The sequence below is a fragment of the Tiliqua scincoides genome, chromosome 1, assembly GCF_035046505.1.
Source record: "Tiliqua scincoides isolate rTilSci1 chromosome 1, rTilSci1.hap2, whole genome shotgun sequence".
NCBI classification, from domain to species: domain Eukaryota; kingdom Metazoa; phylum Chordata; class Lepidosauria; order Squamata; family Scincidae; genus Tiliqua; species Tiliqua scincoides.
In genome coordinates, this window is record NC_089821.1 from 179,964,100 (window position 1) to 179,988,535 (window position 24,436).

Below are 24,436 nucleotides of genomic sequence, written 5' to 3' on the forward strand. Positions count from 1 at the left end.
GGGTGCATGAAGAAGGACATTTAGGAAAGTTACCAAAGGGAACTTCCCCTTTTGGGAGACTTTGTTTTGAATGACAACTGAAATGTATAAAAGGGTGTCACACTCCACTGGACCCCGGGCTTCTGAATTTGAGCGGACAGCTCTTAGGTGTCCCAGGCATGCCTTGCTAACCAGTAAACACCTTCCTAACCTTCCACCTTCTAGTGTCTTGCTTATTCGTTCTCAGCGGCACTGGACAGAATCCACCCCTGTCGGACCAACCGGCTCTGCCCTTCTGGGCAGGGGTACATGATGATATGTCAAACAGTGGTGAAATCTGAAGCAAGGTATCCAGTCAGTTCTGTAAGGGACACCTATATTCAAATAACACTCACATGATTAAGCAACCCTCTGCCTCTTAAAATGTTTTGGTTATTGTTTGACCCATTTGAATAAAAAATAAGTAACAAATGCAACTGTATAGCTGAAGGAAATAGGACCCAGCTTTGAAAACCTGAATGGACTGTTTTGGAACAATTAGAAAAATGTAAGCGCATATCCAATCATGTTTTCTTTATCCAGAGTTTTCAGTGTTATTCACTTCTATTTCCCACTCTCTTATTCATCAGACAACCACTTCCAGAGTGAAATGAAAAGCATGACATGCAATTTTCAATCCTGTAATTCAAAAACATCTATCATTTTATTTTTGGTTTTTAAAGACCATTTTCTCACTTTGTCATATGAAGAATAAAATGGAAGGTGTGGTTATAAAGAACACACTCTGAGTTGAGTGCACTTTCCCTATTCTCAAGTGCAGTGGTTCCCAACATTTTTTCACTTGTGTACCCCTTGGCAGCCTATTTCCATAAATTGTACTCCTCGTATTAGCCCTGAAAGGCTAATCTTTTTCTGTCTTTTTCCGCCATTATTCCATTCTTTTTCAAGTACCCCTAAAGATCCTGACAAGTACCCCTGGGGGTACATGTACACCAGGTTGGGAACCACAACTAGTGAATTACTAACAGAAATTGCATTCAAACCATTTCACTTACTAGTAGGTTTTCTAGGGCAAATCTTCTCTATGAACTTAACTATATTATCTCTTGTTAATGTCAAAATGCCACTAATTTCAATGCCACTAGATCATGCCCTCCTCGGGTATGATGATATGTCAAACAGTGGTGAAATTTGAAGCAAGGTATTCAGTCAGTTCTGTAAGAGAATTGTTGTCAAGTAATTTTTGCAAATGATAGAAACTAGCAATGAAAGCACAAATTGATTAATAATTTGTTTTTATTAATGGATTGATCTTGGATGATAAGCAGAAATAAAGAATGGCTGTAAAGATATAATCTATTGGACATTGTGAAAACCAGATCTTTCAGCAGAGTCCTATTCATGTGTACTCAGGAGTAAGAGGAATAACAGGAGTAAAATGGCTACCACTGTATCCAGCAGCACAGCTGGGGCCTCCAGAAGTTTCCCTGGGGGAAGAGAACTTTCATCCACTTCCCCCAGGGAAAGCCCCAGACCCTGCAATAGGTCTTCTCAGTCTGCGCCTGCTATTTTGCTGGCACAGACTTGAGAGCTTCCATGTCGGGCTTAGCAGCCCAACAAGGAGGATAGGATACAGCAGCGCAGGTTTCGCCAACCCCACCCCACCTTCCAGCCCGGTCCCTCCCCCACCCACCCTCTACCCTGGAATGCCTCCCTCTGTCCCCAAGGCCCTCACTGTCACGTGGAGCTCTTACTGTGTTTTGGATATTTAATATTTCAATATTTTTATATATTTATTTATATTATTTATTACATTATATATATTTATTATATATTTATATATTATAAATATATAATAAATATATAAATATTTATATATGTATATATATAATATTTTAAGATTTAATATTTTTTCCATCTAATTTCCTATGGGGTAGATTTTCGGGGATGGAGATAAGTGGAACATCATGGCTTATAAATATATAATAAATATATAAATATTTATATATTTATTTATATATATAATATTTTAAGATTTAATATTTTTTCCATCTAATTTCCTATGGGGTAGATTTTCGGGGATGGAGATAAGTGGAAGATCATGGCCTTGTGATAATCACACTGGTGAGACTCTTGTGCATATATTTACTTACTGCTTATATGATTTTGCTGATTTTTGCTGCTTTACTTGCTGATCTGATATTTAGATCAGATAGTTACCTCATCAGGGTGGGAAGGGCAGGACATAGTGCATTCCTTATTAGAAGGAAGAGATCAAGAACACATTTGCAAGACAGCTAAATATCTATGTCTAATTTTTAGTAGGTGCAAACATCTGCATGATATTTACAATATATAAAAGCCATGATTGTTGAGGAACTGTATTCTGGGGATTTGTGTGCATTTTGGATAGCCTTGTATGAATCAAAAGATGTGAGGGAAATTTTTAGGTTATTTTATTGGCTTTTTATTGTTTGCACGTTTTATTTGTCTGTGATGCCAATAAAGATTTCTGATATCTGTACTCTGGATAGTGTCCATCAAGTGCCCAGCAGCACTGCTCCTTACACTCTGGGTGTCATGGGTGTACCTTATGACACATTTGCAACACCCAGTGCCAGTGCTGGAGATCAGTGCCAGTGCTCAGAGCCCATAGGATTGGGCTCTGAATCCCACTAAGTTCAAGGGACTTATTCCCAGGTAAATGTGTGTAGGATTGGAGTCCTAAAGATTCTTTTCATTTTATAAAGTCTCAGAGGGTGAACCATTTATCACTACACCATCTCCTTGCTTACTCATGTTGTTTTTGCTGCCCATGTTATTTGCGTTTAATAGGATTTTTGGGAAGAATCAGCTATTCTGCTTTTCCATTTAATGTGAGTGATAACTTAGAACACTTATACGGTAGTTAAGAAAAGTATTCTTAAAAGGTGCTGCTAAACTCGTACTTTAACTGAAGACTGAGGGCCAAATCCTATCCACTTTTCCAGCACCAGTGCAGCCACGTCAATGGGGCATGAGCTGCATCTTGCAGTGAGGGTGCAATAATAGAGGCCTTCTCCAGGTGTCACTCCCGGATTGGCCTTTTCAGCCACACTAGATGCTGTGCCAGAACCACCTTTCAGAGCGCGATTCCATAGTCTTTTGAGACTGAAGGTTGCCAATACAAAAAATCTCCAGGTAAGGAAGCATTTGTTCCCTTTCCTCAAGGCTGCATTGCAGCTGCACTAGCACTGGAAAGTTGGATAGAACTGGGCCCTAAATTCCAGAACCTGTTGATGGAAAGGCCTTGTCAGAGTAGCATCCTTCTTGATTTGGGACTGAAGAATCAGGGAGGCAGAGAGACCAGTGATGGGGTGGGAAGGGGGAAAGAGTGTGAAAGCCACAGAAATGTGTGATATGGGTGCTTTTGCCTGTAGTAAAAATATATTTAAAGCTGCAGTCTTGTGCATACTTACCTGAGAATACATCCCACTGAATTCAGTGGGACTTACTGCAGACATGCCCAGAACTGCCACTGGCTGGCTTTCTCTGACTGTGGCCTTTTTTTCAGTACATTAGTAGGCCCCCAAAGCCTTTTACCTTGGGTGGGGGGCAAGGGGCGTTTGATTTTCCAGTCACCTAGCTTCAGAGATTCATGTGGCATCTGTACCCATATATGTACCCTCATGTGGTTTATGTACCCTGTGTGGTTTTAGCTGTAAGGAGGTAGATGGGTATGCAGTCTTGGAAGACAAGTTCACCCAGTACAAGTCAGCGGCTAACAGTATTGTGAACTGTGACTAAGATTTCTCTTAGCCATTCAGAACAGCTGGCTGCTGATACACTGAAGAAGGGGCGCCTTCGGGACTGCCGTGCAGGCCTCAGTGACAGGAAAGTCCCTCCAGCGTTCTCCTTTCTCTGCGTCAGAGAGACAGAACGAGCACCTGCGTCACAATAGGGCTGCTTTATGAATCGCCAAGCTGCTGAGGGCAGAGCTGCATTGCTGCCTGGTGGCCTGCAGGGGGTGAGAGTTCAGGCCTCTGGTAATCCCCAGTGGGCAGAGGCCAGAGAATGGAAGGCCTTGAATCTCCTGCGGGACTGAGCAACAGCAGTGTGGCTGGTGGGGCAGATGACTTGGCCGGCCAGTGTGGGCGGCCTGCAGGTAAATCCTTGGGCCTGCCTGCTTCTTAAGGTGGGCCTCTCTGCTCTGAAGACTGGATTAATTCAGTGAGGTCTGATTTTCCCTGCCAGGTGGTTTATCCTCCCTCCTGCACAATGTTTAGGTGGAAACAGACCCATCCAAAGACCACTCAGTTTGCTGATAACAGGGAACTTATATTATTATGTGATTTTATTGACTTTTGACTTTTATTGACTTATATATCTTTACATTTGGAAAGCTCAATATGAAGTGTGGCATTTGAAAAAGGATCTCTGTGGCACCTTAAAGATGAGCAGATTGATTGTGGTTTAAACTTTTGTGGGCATAATAAATCTCTGAGTGCCCAATCCTATGCATGTCTACTCAGAAGTAAGCCCCATAATAGCCAAATGGGCTTACTCCCAGAGAGAATAGGTTGCAATCCTATCCAAACTTTCCTGGGAGTAAGCCTCACTGAACACAATGGGACTTACTTCTGAGTAGACATGAATAAGATTGCGCTGAGAGACTTTTTAGGTCATGGGTGTCGAGCATAAGGCCCACAGGCCAAATGTGGCCCCCAGAAGCAATTTATCTGATCACTGTTATATTTGGGCTCTCCCAGATTTTGAAAATACGATCAAGATTTGCACATTTTCTCTTCTGTCACTTGCAGCAAATGAGTTTCTATGTGAGAACAAAGTACTTATTTCTGGCCATCATCTGCTTAATGTCACTTCCTGCTTAATGAAGTCACTTCCTGCCCTCAGCAGGTGCCATGAATGCTAACTTCAGCCCTCTCTTTGAAACGAGTTTGACATCCCTGTTTTAGGTGCTCTTGGACTCTGTTTTGGTTTTGCTGTCAAAGGCTAACAAGGCATTCTCTTTGGAATTGGTGCCCGTTTCACTGTGTGTGACATGAACTAAGGCACACATGTGTGGAGAATCGCTTCTCATATATTAAAGGGCAGTCCACAGAAATGATCCACTTCCCAAGCTATATATATTTTTTTACATTTAGATTTTGAAAATCTGTGTATATTTGTTTCTCTTTGGTGGACCATACACATCAGTTGCTTTTTAAGAATTTCAGAGCTCCGTAAAGCAGCAATGCTGTGAAATAAGACACACTAAGTAAGAAGATGGACAATGTAACAGTTGTTAAAATAGGTGTTGGGAAGAAAATGCTGCTGTTTTGAGTACAGATGAGGTATACAATAACTGGTGATGTGCACTATGATGAAATTGGTACCGTGTTCATCAAAGACTGGCTGATGGATGGTTGATGATCGGTGGAATGTAATTAAACTGGGAAAAACCAGTATTTTTTTAAAATGAACTGGGCTGTTTTTGCTGAAGGAAGTGTGTGCTCCTCCCTTTTTTTGAGTTGCACAAAGCCAGGCGCATGATGGCCTTAGCAGCAAACATTTAGCACAGTGGTTCTCCAATTGGTCTTTAATTGTTTCCTGGTGAGCTCAAGAGGGAGGACAAAGCAGCACTGCCCCTAAGGAATGCTGCAGCAAAACAAAAGCCAGAGTGTGCCTTCATGATTATTAGAGAACTCACTGGGCAATGTGTTTCAAGCCCCCAAAGTCAAAGGATGCTAACACTGTTATTAGGATCAACCACTAAACTATAATAAAAATAATGAGCAAGCTTTCAAGCTGAAATCTGCAGTAGTAGCAGGTGAGGCCCTCATTAGAGATTCAATCCCTTTTCCTTTCTCCCTTATTTAATATAGAGAAATTTGAGGGTCTGCACATATCGATGAGTGCTGCACTTGTTCCTCACTCCAGATCTTGCACTGAGAGCCTGACAAGAAGCCAGTGTGACTTTCCCTCAGTGGTGCTTTTGCTTCTACTTCAGCCATTCTTCTCCCACCTTGCTGCTCCTCACTTTGTTACCCATATGCCTCTATGCCTGTGTGGCTAGTCAGAACTTGTGCTTACTATACACTTTGGTGGGTTGTATGGTTGAAGAAGATTATTGCACGTGGAATACTATAAAACATGTATCTTATTTTCATATTTGTACATCTATATGTACATGCATATGGCTCCTCCCACTCCTTTTATCTTCACGACAATCCTATGAGGTTGGTTAGGCTGAGAGACTGGCCCAAGGGCAATCTAGTAAGCTTCATGTGGTAATTTGAACCGAAGCCTTTCATACAAGTTCAGTACTGTATCCACTCCATTGTACTGTCTCTCAGTGTTATTCCCTGCTATGCTCTGTATAAAGTTTATAGTATTCATAGATCTTTTTAGACATGAAGCTTGAATCTCAGTATGTGTCATCGTTCACACTGTAAATATTAATTTAGGCAGGGTACTGTAGAGTGTATCAAATGGGAAAAAATCAGTCCCTTTGCCAGCTTTCTAGGGAAAGCGTGGGGCTCATTGCCCCGTATAGTTTCTGGTTCAGGGTTTCCTACCGTGGGATGCATCACATTAGTGCAGAACATACATCAAAGCTTCTGTTTTATCACTATGTATGGTGTGCCTTCAAAATCTGTAGTCTTTTTTTAAAAAAAACCTACAGGTCAAAATAAGCTGATAAGGGGACAGTGCATAAACAACCTGTAATTGGAATTAGAATGAAAGCTATTGGTTGGAAAAAATATATATTTATGATTTAAAGCTGATTTTAAAAGTCCAAAGCTTTGCTATCATTTCAGTATTGGAATCCAGTCATGTGTGTGGAGGAATCCTTTTGACTTTGTGAAGTTGTGATAGTATAGATACTCTTCTTGCTATTACCACTTTAAAGGTCTTGGTTTCTGTTGAAGTAGAACAAAGTGATATTCTTTTAGTGCCTCTGGATTCTTAGAAGTGGAACTGACCTTTCTAATAGGAAGATGAGGGTGGATTCAAGGTGGTATTTTATGTATCTAGTGTTTGAATTTTAAAACACACCAGCCTTTCAGTACATAGTCCTGAATCTTATCGTTGTATATTAGCTTGATAATTAGTTATCCATTTCACTGCCCCTTCCCCCAATGTTGGCACTGTTGCTGTTCCCTTGAAGTGAGAAGACTCCTGTGTTTTTTTTCATGAAACACAAAGCAGAATAAAAGTACAGAATTTTTATTAACACTTGTTCTGGACCTGGAAACTCAAAAGAGTTTGATTGCAAAAGAGTGGTGATTGCAGTGGAGCTGCCATGTTAGACAGAAGCACACGTACACATTCTGCAGTGATGTGGCCGTCACATTAAATGCAGGGCAGTGCTGAGCTAGGTCGGTATGCTGTTTGACTATTTCCTCTTGTAGCCTTGAAGGAACAGTAGCTTTTTGAAGTCAGAAGGTAGAGCATACCACATGTGGAGTCACTTTGGCGCTTGGGGCAACTGCCATTCACTCCAGTCATCTCACTGGATATTCAGCTCCACTGTCCGCCAGTTTGTTAATTTTAAATATTTTCCAAGCATTTGCTTTCATTGCCCAAATATATTTGCTTCTGTAAAGCATTCGAAACTCTGATTCATCAGTGCTTACTAGAATATCTTGGTTGCTCATTTTGTCATGAGTTCAGTGGTGAATTTGGATGTAATATAATTGTTGCTTGTAAACTTCATGTAAAGGTAATTCCATAAAAGAAGGTAGCTCAATTAAATGCTTTCTGGCTAGGTTGCCAGAAATTGCTAAAACAGATTTGGCAGGAATGTACATTGTATGTACATTTGTGGAGTGTGTGTCGGGGGGAAAAAGAGGTTCTTGAATTTCCTAAGTTCTTAGATGCAGCAATAGAAGCTGTTTAATTTGTGATGCCAGCTAGACTCTAGTCCATGGTGATTGCAGAGCTTCCCCACTGGTGCTGTCATTTATTATGTACACATAACATTGTGCTAGGTACACCAATTAAACCAATTTTATTAAAATTCTACTTAGCATTATAATAACTGCATGGCTCTACAACCCCATTTGAAAAATGTGCTCTATTACAGCTGTATACTGCATGCCACTTTAATTATAAATGATGGGTCAATTTCTTGGTAGGTGTTGTGCAGGACAGCAAGAGAGCACTAGCTTTAGGCAATTTGTCATCTTCATCTGCAATGTTAATTGACAGGACCATTAGGACAAATATCACTTCTGGAAAGTAGATAGGATACCATTGGTCAGATTTTCCCTTATTTGCAGCTCAGGGGCTCTTTGAGTTTTCATTTGTATCCACCAGAGAAGGTGGTTGCTTATTATTCCAGAAGAAATTCGTTATTGGGGTGAAACTAGCTGTTGTTGAGATAGTGTGGTTGCTGTAAGAAAACAGCAGCCCTCTCTCTTCTCCCCCTTCAGCTTTGGCAAGTACATTAAAGTGTGTCGTGTGATGTGATGTCATAAAATTGTGAGTTTTCCTACCCTTACAAATGGCAGCCAGTGGTGGATTGGAGAGGGAAAACTCACAACACAATGGTATCATTCATGCTGCACTTTCATGCTTTTCTCTGAAAGAAAACAATGACAAATTGAATGGAAAACCTTTATCTAATCTTATGTTATTATTATGGTAGGTTAATAATGTTTTTATAATGCAACTTTAATTACTATAAAAAAAGGGAAGAGATGTTAAAGTTTTCTTCAAGATATCACCTCATCCTGCTTGTTGGTTTATAAACTATCAGTCTTTTGGCCAAGATTTAAAGATTCTGACTTGGGTCTAAAGATATGCTTGGGCACTCCCCTTGGAATCTCTGACATCTTCCTTTTGAGTGACAGATCCCCATACCATATCACAAGATGCTTTTCAAACTTTCTGCAAAAAAGAAAAGCCAGTTATTTGAATGCACTGTTTTTTATAGAAAGTTGGAATGAAATAAAGAAGTAAAGAAATAATAGATTTTTTTTAAAATCCAACACTTATTTATATTCAAGTGGTGCACTCCATCTGTTCAGTCTTAAGCGTGTTTAGTCAGAATTTAATCCTACTGAATTCATTGTACTTCCTGATAAGAACACATTGATACAGTTAGTCTTCTCTCCTGGCAAGAAGAAAATTTATAACTTTTAGAAAAAAAAAAAGTCCCACCTGGAAGAGGTGATGTGAAGTCACAAGTCAAGCAGAAAGAACAGGTTGATTCTTCAGTGGCCAGCTGAAGGGAAAATGGAATAGCTCAGTTTTTGCTTTATAGGAATGAGCAAAATGGCTTGTTGCACAGGGGTTCCAAAAGGAAATCAAACTGGTGCAAAATGAGACCCTGAAATCCTTGCTATAAGATGCTTTCCACTGCTTACTGCAATGTTTATTCACAGGTGGGTGAAAAGCACACACTTTTACTTCTGTTTGATTGAGCATTGGGTATGCACCACATTGACAACTGACAAATTCTGGTTTGTAGATCAAGAAAGGTGTGCCTGAAGAACTGAGTAGCCAAGCCAAGGTTAGAGTGAAATTAAATGTCAAAATCGGAATAAGAACCCTTTCCTTTCTCAGTTTAATTTAATTGAACTACTAGTTTCTGCCACAGTGGATTTTCAGGATGATTCTTTAGGAAGATTCTCATGGACATCAGGTAAGTTTTTTAGATTGTGAGCCCTTTTGGGACAGGGAGCCATTTAGTTATTTGATTTTTCTCTGTAAACCGCTTTGTGGACTTTTAGTTGAAAGGTGGTATATAAATACTGTTAATAATAATAATAATAATAATAATAATAAGAAGAAGAAGAAGAAGAAGAAGAAGAAGAAGAAGAAGAAGAAGAAGAAGAAGAAGTTCTCCATTTACTTTAGTGGGAATGTTACCTGAAGTAGGGTACATAAGAAGAGCCTGCTGGATCAGGCCAAAGGCCCATCTAGTCCAGCTTTCTGTATCTCACAGTGGCCCACCAGATGCCTCAGGGAGCACACAAGACAGCAAGAGACCTGCATCCTGGCGCCACTCCTTTGTATCTGACATTCTGAGATAGCTTTCTTCTAAAATCAGGAGGTTGCACATACCCATCATGGCTTTTAATCTGTGATGAAGTTTTCCTCCAGAAATTTGTCCAATCCCCTTTTAACGGCATCTAGGCCAGATGCCATCACCACATCCTGTAGCAAGGAGTTCCACAGACTAATTACATGCTGGGTAAAGAAATATTTTCTTTTGTGTTTTCTACCTCTCCCAACACTCAATCTGCAGAACAAAGGTAGAACCAGGCCTCACTCAAATTGATCTAAGGCCATATGAATTCCTCCCCCCTTGCTTTATTGTTCTTTAGTATCACATGCATTGATGCACATCCTTTGCCATCTCCTCCTCTGAACTGGCCAGTTTTTGAGCAACTGGCGAGAGCTAGTAGGTCATGGTAATGGGATGGTGGGGGGAACCTGTGGCAGTGGGATGTGGCAGGAACCCCATTGCAGCCATGGCCAGCTTCGCTGCCGCAATCCATGTTAGCAGGTCCCCCAGCTTGTCCATCCACTACCCCTTCTGACTTTTTTCTCCTCCATTGTTATTCTGTCACTTTGTTTTGAAATAGTGTAGCTGATCAGGGGAGAGTAGAATGGGGCAGGGAGGAGGTGTAACTGGGTGGGGGGGGGGGAGAGTGGCCTATTGGAGCAGAGATGACATCAGAGACTGCTGCTTGTTCCTATCACCTCCCTTCTGGGCCTCAAAGCCCTACATGGGTCTCCTAGGTTCTATACCAGCTATTTAGCTGGCGCAGATCCAAGTAGACCCATAGAGACTGTCTGGGCCCAACACGGGGTAAAGGAACTGAGGTTCTCTCCCTGAGGAGACTTCCAGCTACTTCCTTAGCCCCCTGGGATACAGTGGCTGTGGTACTGGCACTGCTGTACCTCAGGGGCAGTAGCCTTCATAAGACTGAGCTGAAAGTTAGTTTTTCTCTTTGGAATAAGAAATTATTGGTGGAAAATTTTAATAGGATAAAAATAGGATACTATTTCAATAAGATCACCATAACAATTAGATATGTTGCTGTGAAGCTGCAGTTCTAAAATGCAAAGAAATAGCTTGTTCAACACACTTTTGCATGCAGGTCTCCCCCCCCCCCTGCAGCTTCTAGCGCCCTGCTGCCATGTGTTCTATTTGCACTCCCCACTTCTGAAGCCTCCATTCCCTTCTTTCTTCTCTCTCCCTCAGTGTCTCTCCCTCAGCGCCTAAGACTAATCTAAACTGCTTTTTTTCCCTCTCGCAGTTTGAGATGGATGGGGTTGTGTGAAATTAAGGGACTTTCCAGATGATCGCCCCTTAGTGCAGTAAATGTGCAGTAAATTTTCTCTCAGTTTTGTATTTCTGGGGTGTGAATATTATATTTTCTCTCTAGTAACTGGATAGTTTTCTCAGCAGTCAGCACCCATATCGCCATTATTGTGCATTGCATGGTTGTAGAAGTATCACAAGCGCTGACTGGATATTTTGTGTGACCTGAATGCTGATGAGTCACTGAATCTCCCCCCCCCGCCCCCGCAATGCACCTCCAATGAATGATCCATTTTATAACTTTTGGCTATGCATTTTCCCACCATTTTGTGAGCATTTACTTTTATTTTCTTGAGCTCCTTAAAGTTTTCTCACTCTTACTCTTCACCCCAGGAATGGGATCTCTGTGAATGTTTTCTTTCCTAATGAAGCTATCTATGCTAGCCCTCCCCAGTTACATATGGACTAGAGATCATGCTGTGTCTTTTAGTGGAGAGTTGCTAAAGTGCACATTGGCATGCATGTTCTAAGATTCTGGATAACCACTGTGGCACAATGAGGAAGCTGTAGGCAAAGATTCTGCAACCTTCCCCCTCCAGAGCTTTGATCTTGAGAATGGCAAAGTAAAATTGCATGGAATTTCAGTGCAATGTCTCTGGGCTGAATTGGCATCAGATTGCTCAGTGCACCACAAGATTAAGCCCATAGCCACTTGGATGGTGTATCAGTCCTGAAGAATATTGTAGGATGGCAGTAAATACAAACTGACACTTTCGTTTTCCTTCTAAACATTGAATGACTCTCTCCCCCGTCCTCTAAATTCCTTTTCTGAGATGCCAGAGGAAATGCTGTGAACTGCTTACCAATGGGCAACCACTGTGTGGTGGCATTTTCATGGGACTGAAGGCAAAGCGTAGTAGAAGATTTATAGAACATAGGAAAGGTGGCAGAGTTGCCATGTGGGGTTTTATGTGTTAGTAAAGGGGACTGGTGGCAATTTTCTTTTATTTGGGACCTGATGGTTGATCCAGTTATCGTTCTTGAACTGCATTGTTTGGTTTTGCTCCTTACCCCTGCAAAAATGACAGTGAAACATTGGTCCATCTAGTTTTGTATTTTCAACACAGATACTAGCGGCATTCCAGGTTTTCACACAGGAATTTTTCTCTGCTGTATTTGGAGATATCAGGGAATAATCTGGGACCCTCTGTATGTCAAGCAGGGCCTCTGCCATGAAGCCGTGGCACTTCTCCATCCAAACTCGAAAAGGGTCACAGCAAAGTCAAAGCATGAGTTGTTGCACATTCAAGAGTCCATAAATGATGCAATTTACTGAATAAACAAATGTTAATTATCCCGAAAGATTACTATTGGGAAAAATTATTCTTCCTTATCGACACATCATTTCACTGAAACTATACCATATTCCTACCATATGTTGCTAAAGACTCTGAAAGTTCATGCTATTGCTTTCAAGCTGTCAGACAGCTTTTTATTTTTGTTGCTGTATTGGTGCTGCTTGTAAATATTTCATTGTCTTACTGTGGGAGGTTGCATTTTTTGATTGATCTAAGGCCTTGAAGGCCTAGGAGACCTGATCTTGTTCCGGAAATTTTCCTTTTTAAATTAATAAAATGCATCAAACAACACAGAAAAGAACTTTAATATGGCTTTTCTTTTGATTCCGACAGAAATAAAAGTGAGAGAAGATGTGATGTGGTATATGAAAACTTCTCAGTTGGCCCTGGCTTTAGCTATTATCTGCTCAAAGCCACCTGATCAAAGCAGCAAAGAATATACCTTTCATCTGGCCAAAATAGTATCTGGACAGGATGCCAAGTGGGCATCAAGAGTGGAAATATTAGAAGCTGAAGTTCTTCGTTTAAGGCAGCAACTCATTTTGAGTACAATTTCTGCAGGAATCTGTTTGGAAAATAGTAAGTTTATGATGTTTATTTTGAATGAACTCCACATGCCATGTTATACTTAGTTGAGTTGAAAGTTTCTTATACTGTTTACTATTGATAGATTTGGGTGTATCCCCCCTCCCCAAGACAACCAGTTTTTCATTGCAGGTTACAGGTGATATTCCATTACAACTTCACATTGCATTTCTCCTTTCTGTGCTTCCTGTTTCACAAAAGAAATATTGAATGGAGTCAGTATTGTGTAGTGTTTTGGCAAAATCGATATAAATTAGATTCGATGTCTCTCTCTTGCGCGCACAAATGCACACATGTGCGTGCACTCACATACATACATAATTTCTTTTAAGTATATATATTGATGGAGGTTGTGGGACAGAACACTGAAGTCCCCTTGCCATCACCTAAAACTGTATGGTTTTGGATACAAATGTAGCCTATCTTCCTGCTCTCAATGTGCTTTTACTGTATATTTGCAGAAGGGAGGCAGACATCTCTCTTCTCAGAGTACCAGATTCCATGTTTGGTTATGCTACTGTGGACATTTCCTTCTTCTGGTGTCAAACGCTTGACTTTCTCTAGAGCATCCTAGTGACTAAAAAGTATATGTGAGGGTCAAGATCTAGCACAGATTCTTTATTTATATGCAGTTGCATCACTTGCAGCCCAGTCCTAACCAACACTGGTGCATCAGGGCTGCTAGGCCTCTGCTGTATCCAGCATTGGATTTGAGGCAGGTGGGAGTCTCCTCAAGGTAAGAGAACATTTGTTTCTGTACCTTGCGTAGTGCCCCAGCCCTCTCAATGGGGCTACTCAGATCTGTGCCAGTTTAGCTAGCGCAGAACTGAGTAGTCTCGTGTAGGGCTTCAGGCCTGGGTTGGGGGTTAAGATACAGCAGAGACCTTCTCCATTGTCCCCGCCCCCTCCCCACTTCTTCCAGAATGCCTTCCCCCTACTCCCCTGCCACTTGGTGCAACACTTATGGCCTGGTGGCTATCAGGCAGGATGCGGCGTCCACGGGACTGCACAGGCCTTCTTGCCAGCTCTGCTTATTCTCCGAGTGTCAAAAATGCTTTATGACACGAGGGTCGTTGCTGACTGGCAATAAGATTGGGCTCTTCGTGAAGTGTTTCTGAAAGTACCAGTAACCAAAGTACACTGTACACCTCTCTTTTGAAGTACAATCTGGTGTTCAAAGCATTCTGCCACATTTCTTTTCATCCACTGGACTGTATTTCTTGAGAATTTATTTTACCTTGGAATGACTTATTAATTCAACCACATCAAAGTAAAGTGAGAAGGATCATCTCTTACATATTTGCCTTCATTACCTCCCGTGCTATGAATTGTAGCAAGACTCATTTCTTGCACGTTTCTGATTTAATATTGAGACGAGTTTTTTCAGCTTTTTTAATCTAGTGCAAACCCCCAAAATTACCCAAGCATAGAACTCTTCTATTTTTAATTGGATTTTATTATAATTTTTTTAAAAATAGGAACCCTGATATCTGAAAATAAAAGTGCACAGACTACTAACCATGTTTATTTATTTCTGCATTGGGAGCAGCATGAATATACAAATAGCTTCCAAAATATTGACTTCTGTCTGTGGATTTCTTCAGCTGTCTTTTTTGAACCGCATTCCATTCCTGAGGAGGGAAAACTTTATCAGATAGACCAGTGGTTCTCAAACTCTCTGGGAGAGTTTGAGAGCCAGTAAGTCCTTGCAGGGGCGGGGGGAGGAGGCAGCGGGGGCAGGGGAAGGCAGGGGCTTGGGTGCACTTACCCAAGCCTCCTGCAGCCTCCCTGGAGTGTGGGGAGCCCAGCGTGACTTCTGGCAGAGCTCCCCGCAGCAGAGAAAGTTGATGCGGTGCGATCCACATTTATTTAATTTTTATTTAACATTTATTATCATCCTTAAAAGAATATACAGAGTAGCTTGTTAAAAGTACAGGTCTGTAGCATTTCCCCAAATGCAATCACATACCATGGTAGCATTAAGTCTAATATATTAAAAATAAAACATTGATATGAATGGGGACCCACCTGAAATTGGCTTGCGACCCACCTAGTGGGTCCTGACCCACAATTTGAGAAACACTGCTCTAAACCCTTCCTGTATTTCTTGACCTTGCTAGGAAACTGAGCACTAGCCTTGTCCTGCTCTTCTCATCAGGGCAACCCAAGGCAATGGATTAATGTAGTGGGTTCATTTACCAAATAGAAAAATATTTCATTGTGTGTGTAACCATGTGGTAAGTTGGTCATCTATAATGTCCTGCTGCATTGTGAGGAGACTTTTATCATGCATTCAGACGGGCAGCCAATCCTGAGCTGTCTGGAGCACGGGGCTGCCGTGGCACCAAAATGGCTGCCATAGCATCCAACATGCCCTGGAGAGCTGCCACTGTCTCCTCTGGAGAAGGGAACATTTGTCCCCTTCCCCCAAGTAAGGGAAGTAGCTCCACAATGGGGCTACTTGATTCTGCGGCAGCTCTTGAACTGGACAGAATTGACAGAATTGGACAGTCCCGTGTCAGACTGTGCAGCCCAACATGGGTTTCAGAATCCGGTGGAGTCAAGCTTCATTGGTCCTGCCTGCCCAGCTTCCTCCCCCGTCACACCTCCGTCCTGCCCAATCCACCTCCCCTCATCCTGGAACACTCCTATCTGCCTCCCCCCACATCCCCACTCACCTCTCTGCTGCCTGGCGGTCCAGGTGACTGCCAGCTGACAGAACACAGGCCCAGCGCCAGAGTTGGCCCAGTGAAAGCTCACACTGGGCTAACTCTGGTGCTGGGCCCTCAGTAAAGGATTAGGGTTAGGGTGAGCCAGCGTGCAATGTTCAGGATTGGGCCCTTAATCAGAAATCCAGGCTAGATAGACATGTCACCAGTGCATACCATACTTCAGTGACAAAATTCTTGTTTTGGAGGTATGTTCTAGTGATATCAGTGGGACAAGGATGAATGAGTGCAACCAACACAGCACACTTGCTCACTAATTTTGTTCTTGTTTTTTAGGGAATCCAGCTATCGTAGGTGAAACTCGGCTACTGACCAATGCAGAAGAGTGCTCAGGCAATTTTGAAGATTCTGGATGTGACATCTCAAATGACTATATAGCTGACACACCAGAAACTTTGCCTGCATTCAACTGTTGTGATCGTGGTTCTAACAATTCTGCACCTGTTACTTCATTGAGTGCATTTCCAATATTGACTGCTTGTTGTGCCAGCCAAAGAACGTCTTTGGTTGCTCACATGCAATTCCTTGAACGTTTCCTTGAACTAAGAAGTCTGGTAGAGGCAAGAAGTGTGAGAACAGACTTGAGAACACTTGGAAGTGATTGCATCACCGTATCTGATTCTGTCTCGCGATTGCTTGATGGCCTGGTTGTTTCATACAGCTGCCCTGAACTCCCTTTTTCAGGTGTCTTGTCTCAGGCAGTTTGTGTCGTAACCAAGTTATTAAATGACACAAATCTATCTAGTCAAATTCTTGGACAGTGTTTCAAGAAGTTGGAAGACTCTTTGAAAAAGCTCATTGCAGTTGTTCTGGACAGCAGCCACGTTAACCGAGTAAGTAAAACCCATTCGCCCCCATTCCGTGTTCATAGAATTTCAGCATGAAGCTGAAGTAGTGTTATGTTCATCTGGTTATATTTTAGTGTGGAGTGTGACTGTAAGTGGCAGGTGTTGAATTTCAGATGTTTCTGGAAATAACGGGCGTAATTCTCTCAATGAAGACTAGGATGTGCAGGCTACTGAGTATGCACATGGATTCCATGGGTTGTGTACACAGTGCTGCCAGCACTCATATGTGTGAACCCTCCACTTTGCTGTACTGTAGCTGTGCTAAGTGTATACCTGTACAGCAGCCCATGATCCAACATTGCTTTTACTTCCCTCATTTCTATGTGCCAACAGAGCCCAAAGTGTTCCTTGTGTCCTGTTAGTTTCTTCTTAGATGGTGCAAAGATTCTATCTGGAGCCAGGCTGTGGTTTGAGGTGCGTGGGGGCAGAGGGCTGTCAGGTACAGGTTGTAAGTACATCTGGGAGGGGAGCTTTGCTTTGCTAGACTGCATCTCAGGTCTAAAAAGAATCTAGGGTAGTTGTAAGTTGACTGAATAGGAGTCTCCTGGATCCTGTGCAAACTGATTTTTTGACCTTCCCACCTTCCAATATGAGGGGCACAATCCAAGCCTAAAGAGGCATCAGCAAGTGGAGATGGTGGCAGTGTACCTTGCTGGTCTTTCTTTCTTTCTTTCTTTCTTTCTTTCTTTCTTTCTTTCTTTCTTTCTTTCTTTCTTTCTTTCTAGAAAGAAAGAAAGAAAGAAAGAAAGAAAGAAAGAAAGAAAGAAAGAAAGAAAGAAAGAAAGAAAGAAAGAAAGAAAGAAAGCTCCTCCTCATAGGGCAATTTGAGTTTCTATGCGTTGCTATCATGTTCCTCAGTGGTTATTTTGTGGAAACTGCAGGCAACAATGCATCTACTCCATCTGGCTCCTCGGCATGCTTAACCTGAGTGACAGCGTGCTAATTCTTATAACTAACCTGAGTTATGGCATAAACTTAAAAATGCGCAATGAGCTGCAAGATTAGCATTTGTCAACCACACTCACATGTTTCACAACAGGAGAATCAGGCTGTTCCATACTAGATGAGTTCAAGGAGTTGACTGTTAGTACCAAGCACCCAGGTGGCTTCATGTGGCTTCTTGCTTATGTGTAGAACTTCAAGGAACTCCAGCAATTGAAAGCACTTTTCCTGTTTAAAAAGCTGTAGCAGAACATCGTGGCAACCAAGAAGAGACTCTTGCACAGCATTCATTCACTGAAGTGTTTTGTTACTGCTTTTAATTTGCTTGCATTTCTTCGGAACATCTGTGCTTGGCAGAAAGAGTTAAGAGATTTAAGTGATGTCTTAGAGATAGTAGTTGTGTTTCTGGAAAGCCAATTAAGTAGAAGTTGCTAAGAGTGTTTGAAAAACTTAGAAAGCTACTTTTTGTAGTGCAAAATGAGTGTTAACTTCTGACAATGAACATGGGCTTGGGTGCAGGCTTCCATGATTCCACCTGCCAGGTAATCTGAGTGATTGCTTTGAGAGCTCTGGTACAGCAGACTCTCAGAAGCCTTTATCAGACCCTGTATTGCAGTTTGAAGAAGACAAATATTTTTCCCTTCTCTGATCTGCATTGTAGAGAGGAGACTTCACCTCTCTCCCATGCTCTCTTATCTCAGAGAAGTGGAAGGCTCTGTCATACAGTGTGTCTAGCCATTTAGTTATTTGATTTTCTCTGTAAACCGCCTTGTGAACTTTTAGTTGAAAAGTGGTAGGTACTGGGCAGCTCCCATTGATTTCACAGGGGATGGCACTGGAGGTGCACTCTGTGTCTGAGTTTTCATCTTGAATTGATTGTTTGAATATCACCAGTAATAAGGAAGCTGTGCAGATGTGGAATTGCTCTAAACAAAGTGTAATAAGGTGCTTTAGGTTTAGCTGACTGTGACTGCAAGAGTCTTGGAAGCAAGAGCTTCCCAGCACACGGACAGATAATATTTAAAAATAGATTAATGTGTCTCTCTGATGCCTTTCATATTTAAAGCTTCTGAGTGTCTGTTGCCTTAAATTAATTGAGTCCCATGAGGACTGATGACTGAATAATCCAGGCAAATTCTGATCAACTGTAAGAATACCATAGAAGGATCATATAATGTGACAGAACAACAATTCAGTCTGGAAAAGTGTCCAGACAAATGCAGAATGCTTTTGCGTGATGGATCGATTACCTACATACCCACGATAAAACATGAGTCAATCAGTTTGGATTATAAATGGGCCACCATTTTATTTCAATAGATAACTTGCAGCAGGCTCTAGCTCTCCTCAATTCCACTCCCTTTTAGCACTCCATTCTTGGAGGAAACAGCCAGCTACAGCCTATTTCCTCATTTGAATGTTTCACCCTGACTGGAGGCAGTAGATTGTCAGTGACAATCTACGCTTATCTTTGTCAAGAAGCTCAGAATTGCAGTGCTGTCTCCAAACCAAGTAGTCTTTGAGGTTGGCTTTACAATTCTTCCCTGACTTCAGCCAGCATCCCTGTGCCAGGCAACCTCTGGTCTTACATAAGAAGAGCCCTGCTGGAAGGCCTGCCAAAGGCCCATTGTTCAGCTTTTGGTATCTCACAGTGGCCTACTAGATGTCTCATGAAGCACACAAGACAATAAGATACCTGCATCCTGTTGCCAGGTGCATCTCTTGCACCTGGCATTAAGAGCTAGCTTACTTCTAAAACCAGGAGGTTGCATTTACCCATTATGGCTTGTAACCTCTGATGGACTTTTCCACCATAAATCTGTCCAATTAACTTTTAAAGTCACCTAGGCCAGGCACAATCACCACATCCTGTGGCAAGGAGTTCTGCAGATCAGTTATGTCTTGGGTTCCTCTTGTCCAATCCACTTGTCTCAGGGTACACACCAGTCCCTATCCTTTACCCATATTCTGAACTATACCTGCCATTTGTAATGGACCTAACTAAAGCACCACACCCTATCAAAAAATCTGGGATAGGCAAAAAAATTCCTGCACAAGCCCCAAGATAATTTCACATTGTTATCCTGAATAGGTAGGTAGCAGGGCCACTTTCTAGCCCCACCCACACTAAGACCACACTGCACCTTGCGTGGCTGCAACATTCTCCCCATTTCTTCCCTTAACTAAGTTCTTGCTCATGAATGGAGGAGCTTTTCTAATCAATTATTGAAACAGATTTTATGTCCTAGAGAAGCTAATGGTTACTGGAATGAGAAATGGCAAGGCCAAAGTTGCTCAAACTCTTTTGCATGTCAAGAAACTTAAGCGACACAGTAACATGTAGTTTATGGGAATTAACTTGCTCTTTCTAGCCTTGAGTTTCCGCATATATAAGAGGAGGCTCATTAGGGAGCCTCTTTTTATGATCTTGCTCTTCTGCGGTCTTTGGTGGTTCTTTTTGAAAGGGGAATTTGAATACTTTTAGGCTAAGTCTCAGAGGCTTGATATAGGTAACAATTAGTTAAAAATATATATCTCTAGAATCTGATTAAAACTGATGGACAGATTTTAGGATTCTTTTTCTGACGCAATGCTAAACAGTCACAAATTATTTTAAAGCGTGTAGAGGCTTTTATTTACAGCTATTTACAGATTCAAGAACAGATTCAGATTCAGGTTGGATACAGAAGTTTACCCCTTGGTGGTTCCTTTGTTTCCACCAAGGGGAATCACACCCAGAACTTTTCACTTATACTCTGTAACAAACAACTGATGGTTGGCAACCTTCAGTCTCGAAAGACTATGGTATAAGCCTACAGCACCTGGTATTCCCAGGCGGTCTCCCATCCAGGTACTAACCAGGCCTAATCCTGCTTAGCTTCCAAGATCAGACAAGATCAGGCATGTGCAGGGTAACAGTTGCCGTCATTTCCACCTCCTTATTGGGCATTCCATGACAGTTTGGTACATGGCTCCAGCCCTAATTAGGAAGTCACTTTGCCCTGCATCACAAAGATTCCCGGCCCACAACTCTGGTTACACAAGACCCTGGAATTTCCCTTTTGGGAAAACTATGATGTGCATGTTCTCTTGTGCAGGTCTACTTGATATAGTGGCTATCCTGTTTTTAACAGAAACACTAGTCCTGTTTTTGGCTCTAATTTCGGTTATTTTCCTCATCTAAAGAGAAGTTAGGTTTACTCTTTAAAATCTCTAACAAAACGGATAAAGTGTGGAAAGTTCTCCCCAACCAGCAAACAGCCGGTCTAGATCAAGCTTTTGAAAACTTGTTAGAATCTGGTGAACCTTTAGTGGAAGGGATTTAAAAATTCCTTTTTGTGTCTCTTTTTGTCTCTCCAGTGCTCTGCTTCTTTTTTTGTCTTGTAAATTGTTGATGGATAACTGTTGTTACTCTTGGTTGAGTTAGAACAGCAATTGGACAATGGGGATTATTTTCCTTGCAAGCCTGCCCAGCAAAAGACCTGTAGGGTAACATTCTCCTCCTTGACTGCATGTGGCCCTCTGGGGGAATTCAAAAGACTGATTGTCACATCCCTCTCTGTGGGCCATTTTGCGCAAGTGCATCAACTAGCTCCCCTTTAAGAAAAAGGAGTGACACAGACTGGGGTGCAAAGAGAATAACCAGGGAACAGAAGGAGGTGAGAGCAGAAAAAAGAAGATGGACTAATGGAGATGTGGGTGTGCCATGCATAATCAGAAAAAAAGGAGGGAATAAAGACTGCTGCAGAGATCTTTGGTGAAGCAAACTTTTCTTCCTAGGGACAAAAGGAGGGAGGGAAATAAAAGGATAAGATACTGAGGGATTGGAGTACGGAAAGGCGCACAGAATGAAAAAAAAAAAACCAGAAAAAAGTTGATAACTGATAAAGAGGATGTTAATGGAGTGGGCTGAAATGTGACCAAAATGCTTTTCTGTTAATATAGTGGCACAGACCCTTGAGTTAACAGTACTGGTGGAAATGGGGGCTTTGTGAGTGATTCGAATTGTATAACCCTATTTTGTTGCATTCAGGTCATCCCACTTTAGTCTTGTGAAGCTAGGTGGATCCCAACAGAGTGTTTTTAAAAAAATGGGTCCCAGTGCTAAAACATTTGGGAGCCATTGCACTAGAGGCTTTATTATAGGTCAGACAGAAGTGTTTCAATAGCAAAAAGCAACTTTGGTAGTCCCTATAAGCAATGGGGATGAGGTGTTCCTGGCAACTTAGCACACCCATCCAAAGGCCTTTGAAATGCACCAAGGCTTGCTTGCCTACTCAGACACATGCCACTCCTTTTGGTTTTGGTCTGCATAGTTCTCAATACATTTTCCTTGTCAGATATCAGCTTGTCAGTTTCATGACCCACTGGTAGGTCCTGACCCACAGTTTGGGAACCACTGCTCTAAAGTCTATGCTTTGTTTTTGGTTTCCTCTTCAACAAAGTTTAATTGTGTGCATTTTAACTGAGTGCATGTTGCACCAGTGCAGGTGTTACTGATGAGTCAACACAGGGACTCTGCTGATCCTCTTCATTACTGGCCCTGCAAGTGTGACACACAAACATGACAGCAGCAGCATACCAGTATGTTCATAGGTATCTAGTCTTGGAATTCTTTATTTTGCTTGTCTTTGCCCTATTTTGGTGCTTCTGTCACTCATTCAGTTTAACTGGAATCATCGAATGATGCTGAGGGTAGTGGGCATAGGATTTTGTACACATGGCACTTCTGGTTTTTAGTCGTAGTTTATTTTTTGCAATTAAATATACAGGTCCATCCAATTTATACATGGATTTTTTATACTCGTACATGGATTTGACTCAACGCAAATGGCCCCTGCAAATGAGAAGGAATGTGCTGATCCCTGGAGAAGGGGGAAAATGCACCCCTTTAAAATCAGTTTTAAAAACTGTCCTTTATTGTCCTTTAACAATACCCTTCTTAATGAAAGAGGGGGGGGCAACTGGCTGACAATCCATCAATCCTTCTCTCTCTAGGCGACCCCTCCCTTCCCCCTGAGCAGGTGAAAGAAAAGTGATCCCTTTGCATTGGTGAAGGGAGGGGGTGAGTGAAGTGCCTTTCTAAGCGCTTGGAGGAGGACTGATTGATGAATTGTCTTCTTAAGGACTCTTATCTTACATCACGAAGGTCAGCAAGGCTGTTTTTGAATCACTGGAGCAAAGAAACTTTGTTTTTTTATTGATTTGCTATAGTGCATTTCATGTGAGTGCTTAATGAGGCTCAGCCTGTACTGCTTAAATGATTGCCCTGTGTATTAGACCTAATTTTATCTCTTCAGTGTTGCAAGGTGCAGACTATTGATCATCCTATTAAATAAAAAAAAAACCCAGTGAAAACAGCAACCGCCACCTGTAGAATCCAGGGGCCAGATTTTCTGTGAGAAAAGAAAAAAAAGAAACATTGCCTCGAATGTATGGTGATAAACTATTGGCAGAACTGAAACAAAAAGATGGTGAAGCAGGACATGAGCAGGATATAGAAAAATACTGGAAAAGTAATATAATTGGATTTATATGGAGAGGATTCAAAGAAAAATACATAGTAATTGGTCTCCTATCCTGCCAAATATTTTGGTTCCCCCTTTTAATAAAGAATATAATTTGTGTAACAACACAGAGCACTTGATTTTCTAGACCTGTCTGACACTCTGTTGCCGCCTTCAAAAGGCTTTCTGTTTGATGAATATTTTTCAATTTTGGATCACCCATATCAAGACTGTCCTCTGAATGCATTCAGAGAAAACTAATTATAAACTGAATAATTCATCAATACCACACTTCTTCTGTGACAGTTATGTCCAGAAACCTAATAATTTGACCTAAGAATAGCGGGTTTTCTTTTTTCAACAAAATAGTCCAGTATTGTTGATTAAATTAGCTCTGCACACTTAACTCGATCCCAGTTTTGAATGTGTTTTCTTGTTTCTTTTTGGACTTAAACTGTTTTTTTGAAGCTGTTATGTATGTATTTAACTAAAGTTGTGCTTTTGTTCCTTTATAAGCAGTGTGGAAAACTTGTTCATTAAAACCCATTTTTGCCCAGCCCATAGGTGTTCACATTTGGTCCCTGTTGTGTATATACAATATTGGGAAGAAATGGTTTAAAGCAATTATAATTATAATGTAAAATTTTGAATTAAACCACGTAACACTGCTTTCTGCACTTCTACCTTTGGACAACACCAAAATCTGTGAAAAAATAAAACTGTTTTCTCCCACCTCTACCCATTGGTCAATAGGGCTTACTCCCAGGAAAATCTAACTGGTAGATCAGAGGACTTGTGTAAATCACAGGGGGGAAGGGGAGAGAAAATGAGAGGTGAATAGACAGCACGCAGAGCAAGTTGATTTTTCCAGTGTGGTGGTGAGTGTATCCTGCAGCAGCAGTGGGGGACACTCTGGGAAACAACCCACTAAAGCAGGGGTGCTCACACTTTTTTGGCTCGAGAGCTACTTTGAAACCCAGCAAGGCCCGGAGATCTACCAGAGTTTTTTTTACAATGTTCGCGCCATCATAACATATAACATTTATGTGTACAATGTATGTTGGTGTACCTTGAGCCCCACTGAGTATAACAGGACTTACTCCTGAGTAGACATGCCTAGGATTAGGCTGTGAGGCTGCAATCCTAGCCACACTTACCTGGGAGTAAGCCCCATTGAGTACAATGGGCCTTACTCCCGGCGTTTCCTCCCAGAGGCACCTGAAGGGGG

At 41.7% G+C, this 24,436-nt stretch overlaps 1 protein-coding gene across 1 annotated transcript in view; it reads left to right on the forward strand.

Moving 5' to 3' along the window:
* Window positions 1–24,436, forward strand: part of MEI4 (meiotic double-stranded break formation protein 4) — a 173,403-nt gene that overhangs the window by 103,312 nt on the left and 45,655 nt on the right. Inside the window, exons 2-3 of the mRNA XM_066622710.1 lie at window positions 12,931–13,176; window positions 16,188–16,744. Of these exons, the coding sequence (XP_066478807.1) occupies window positions 12,931–13,176; window positions 16,188–16,744 (803 nt within the window). The remainder of the gene's footprint in view (window positions 1–12,930; window positions 13,177–16,187; window positions 16,745–24,436) is intronic.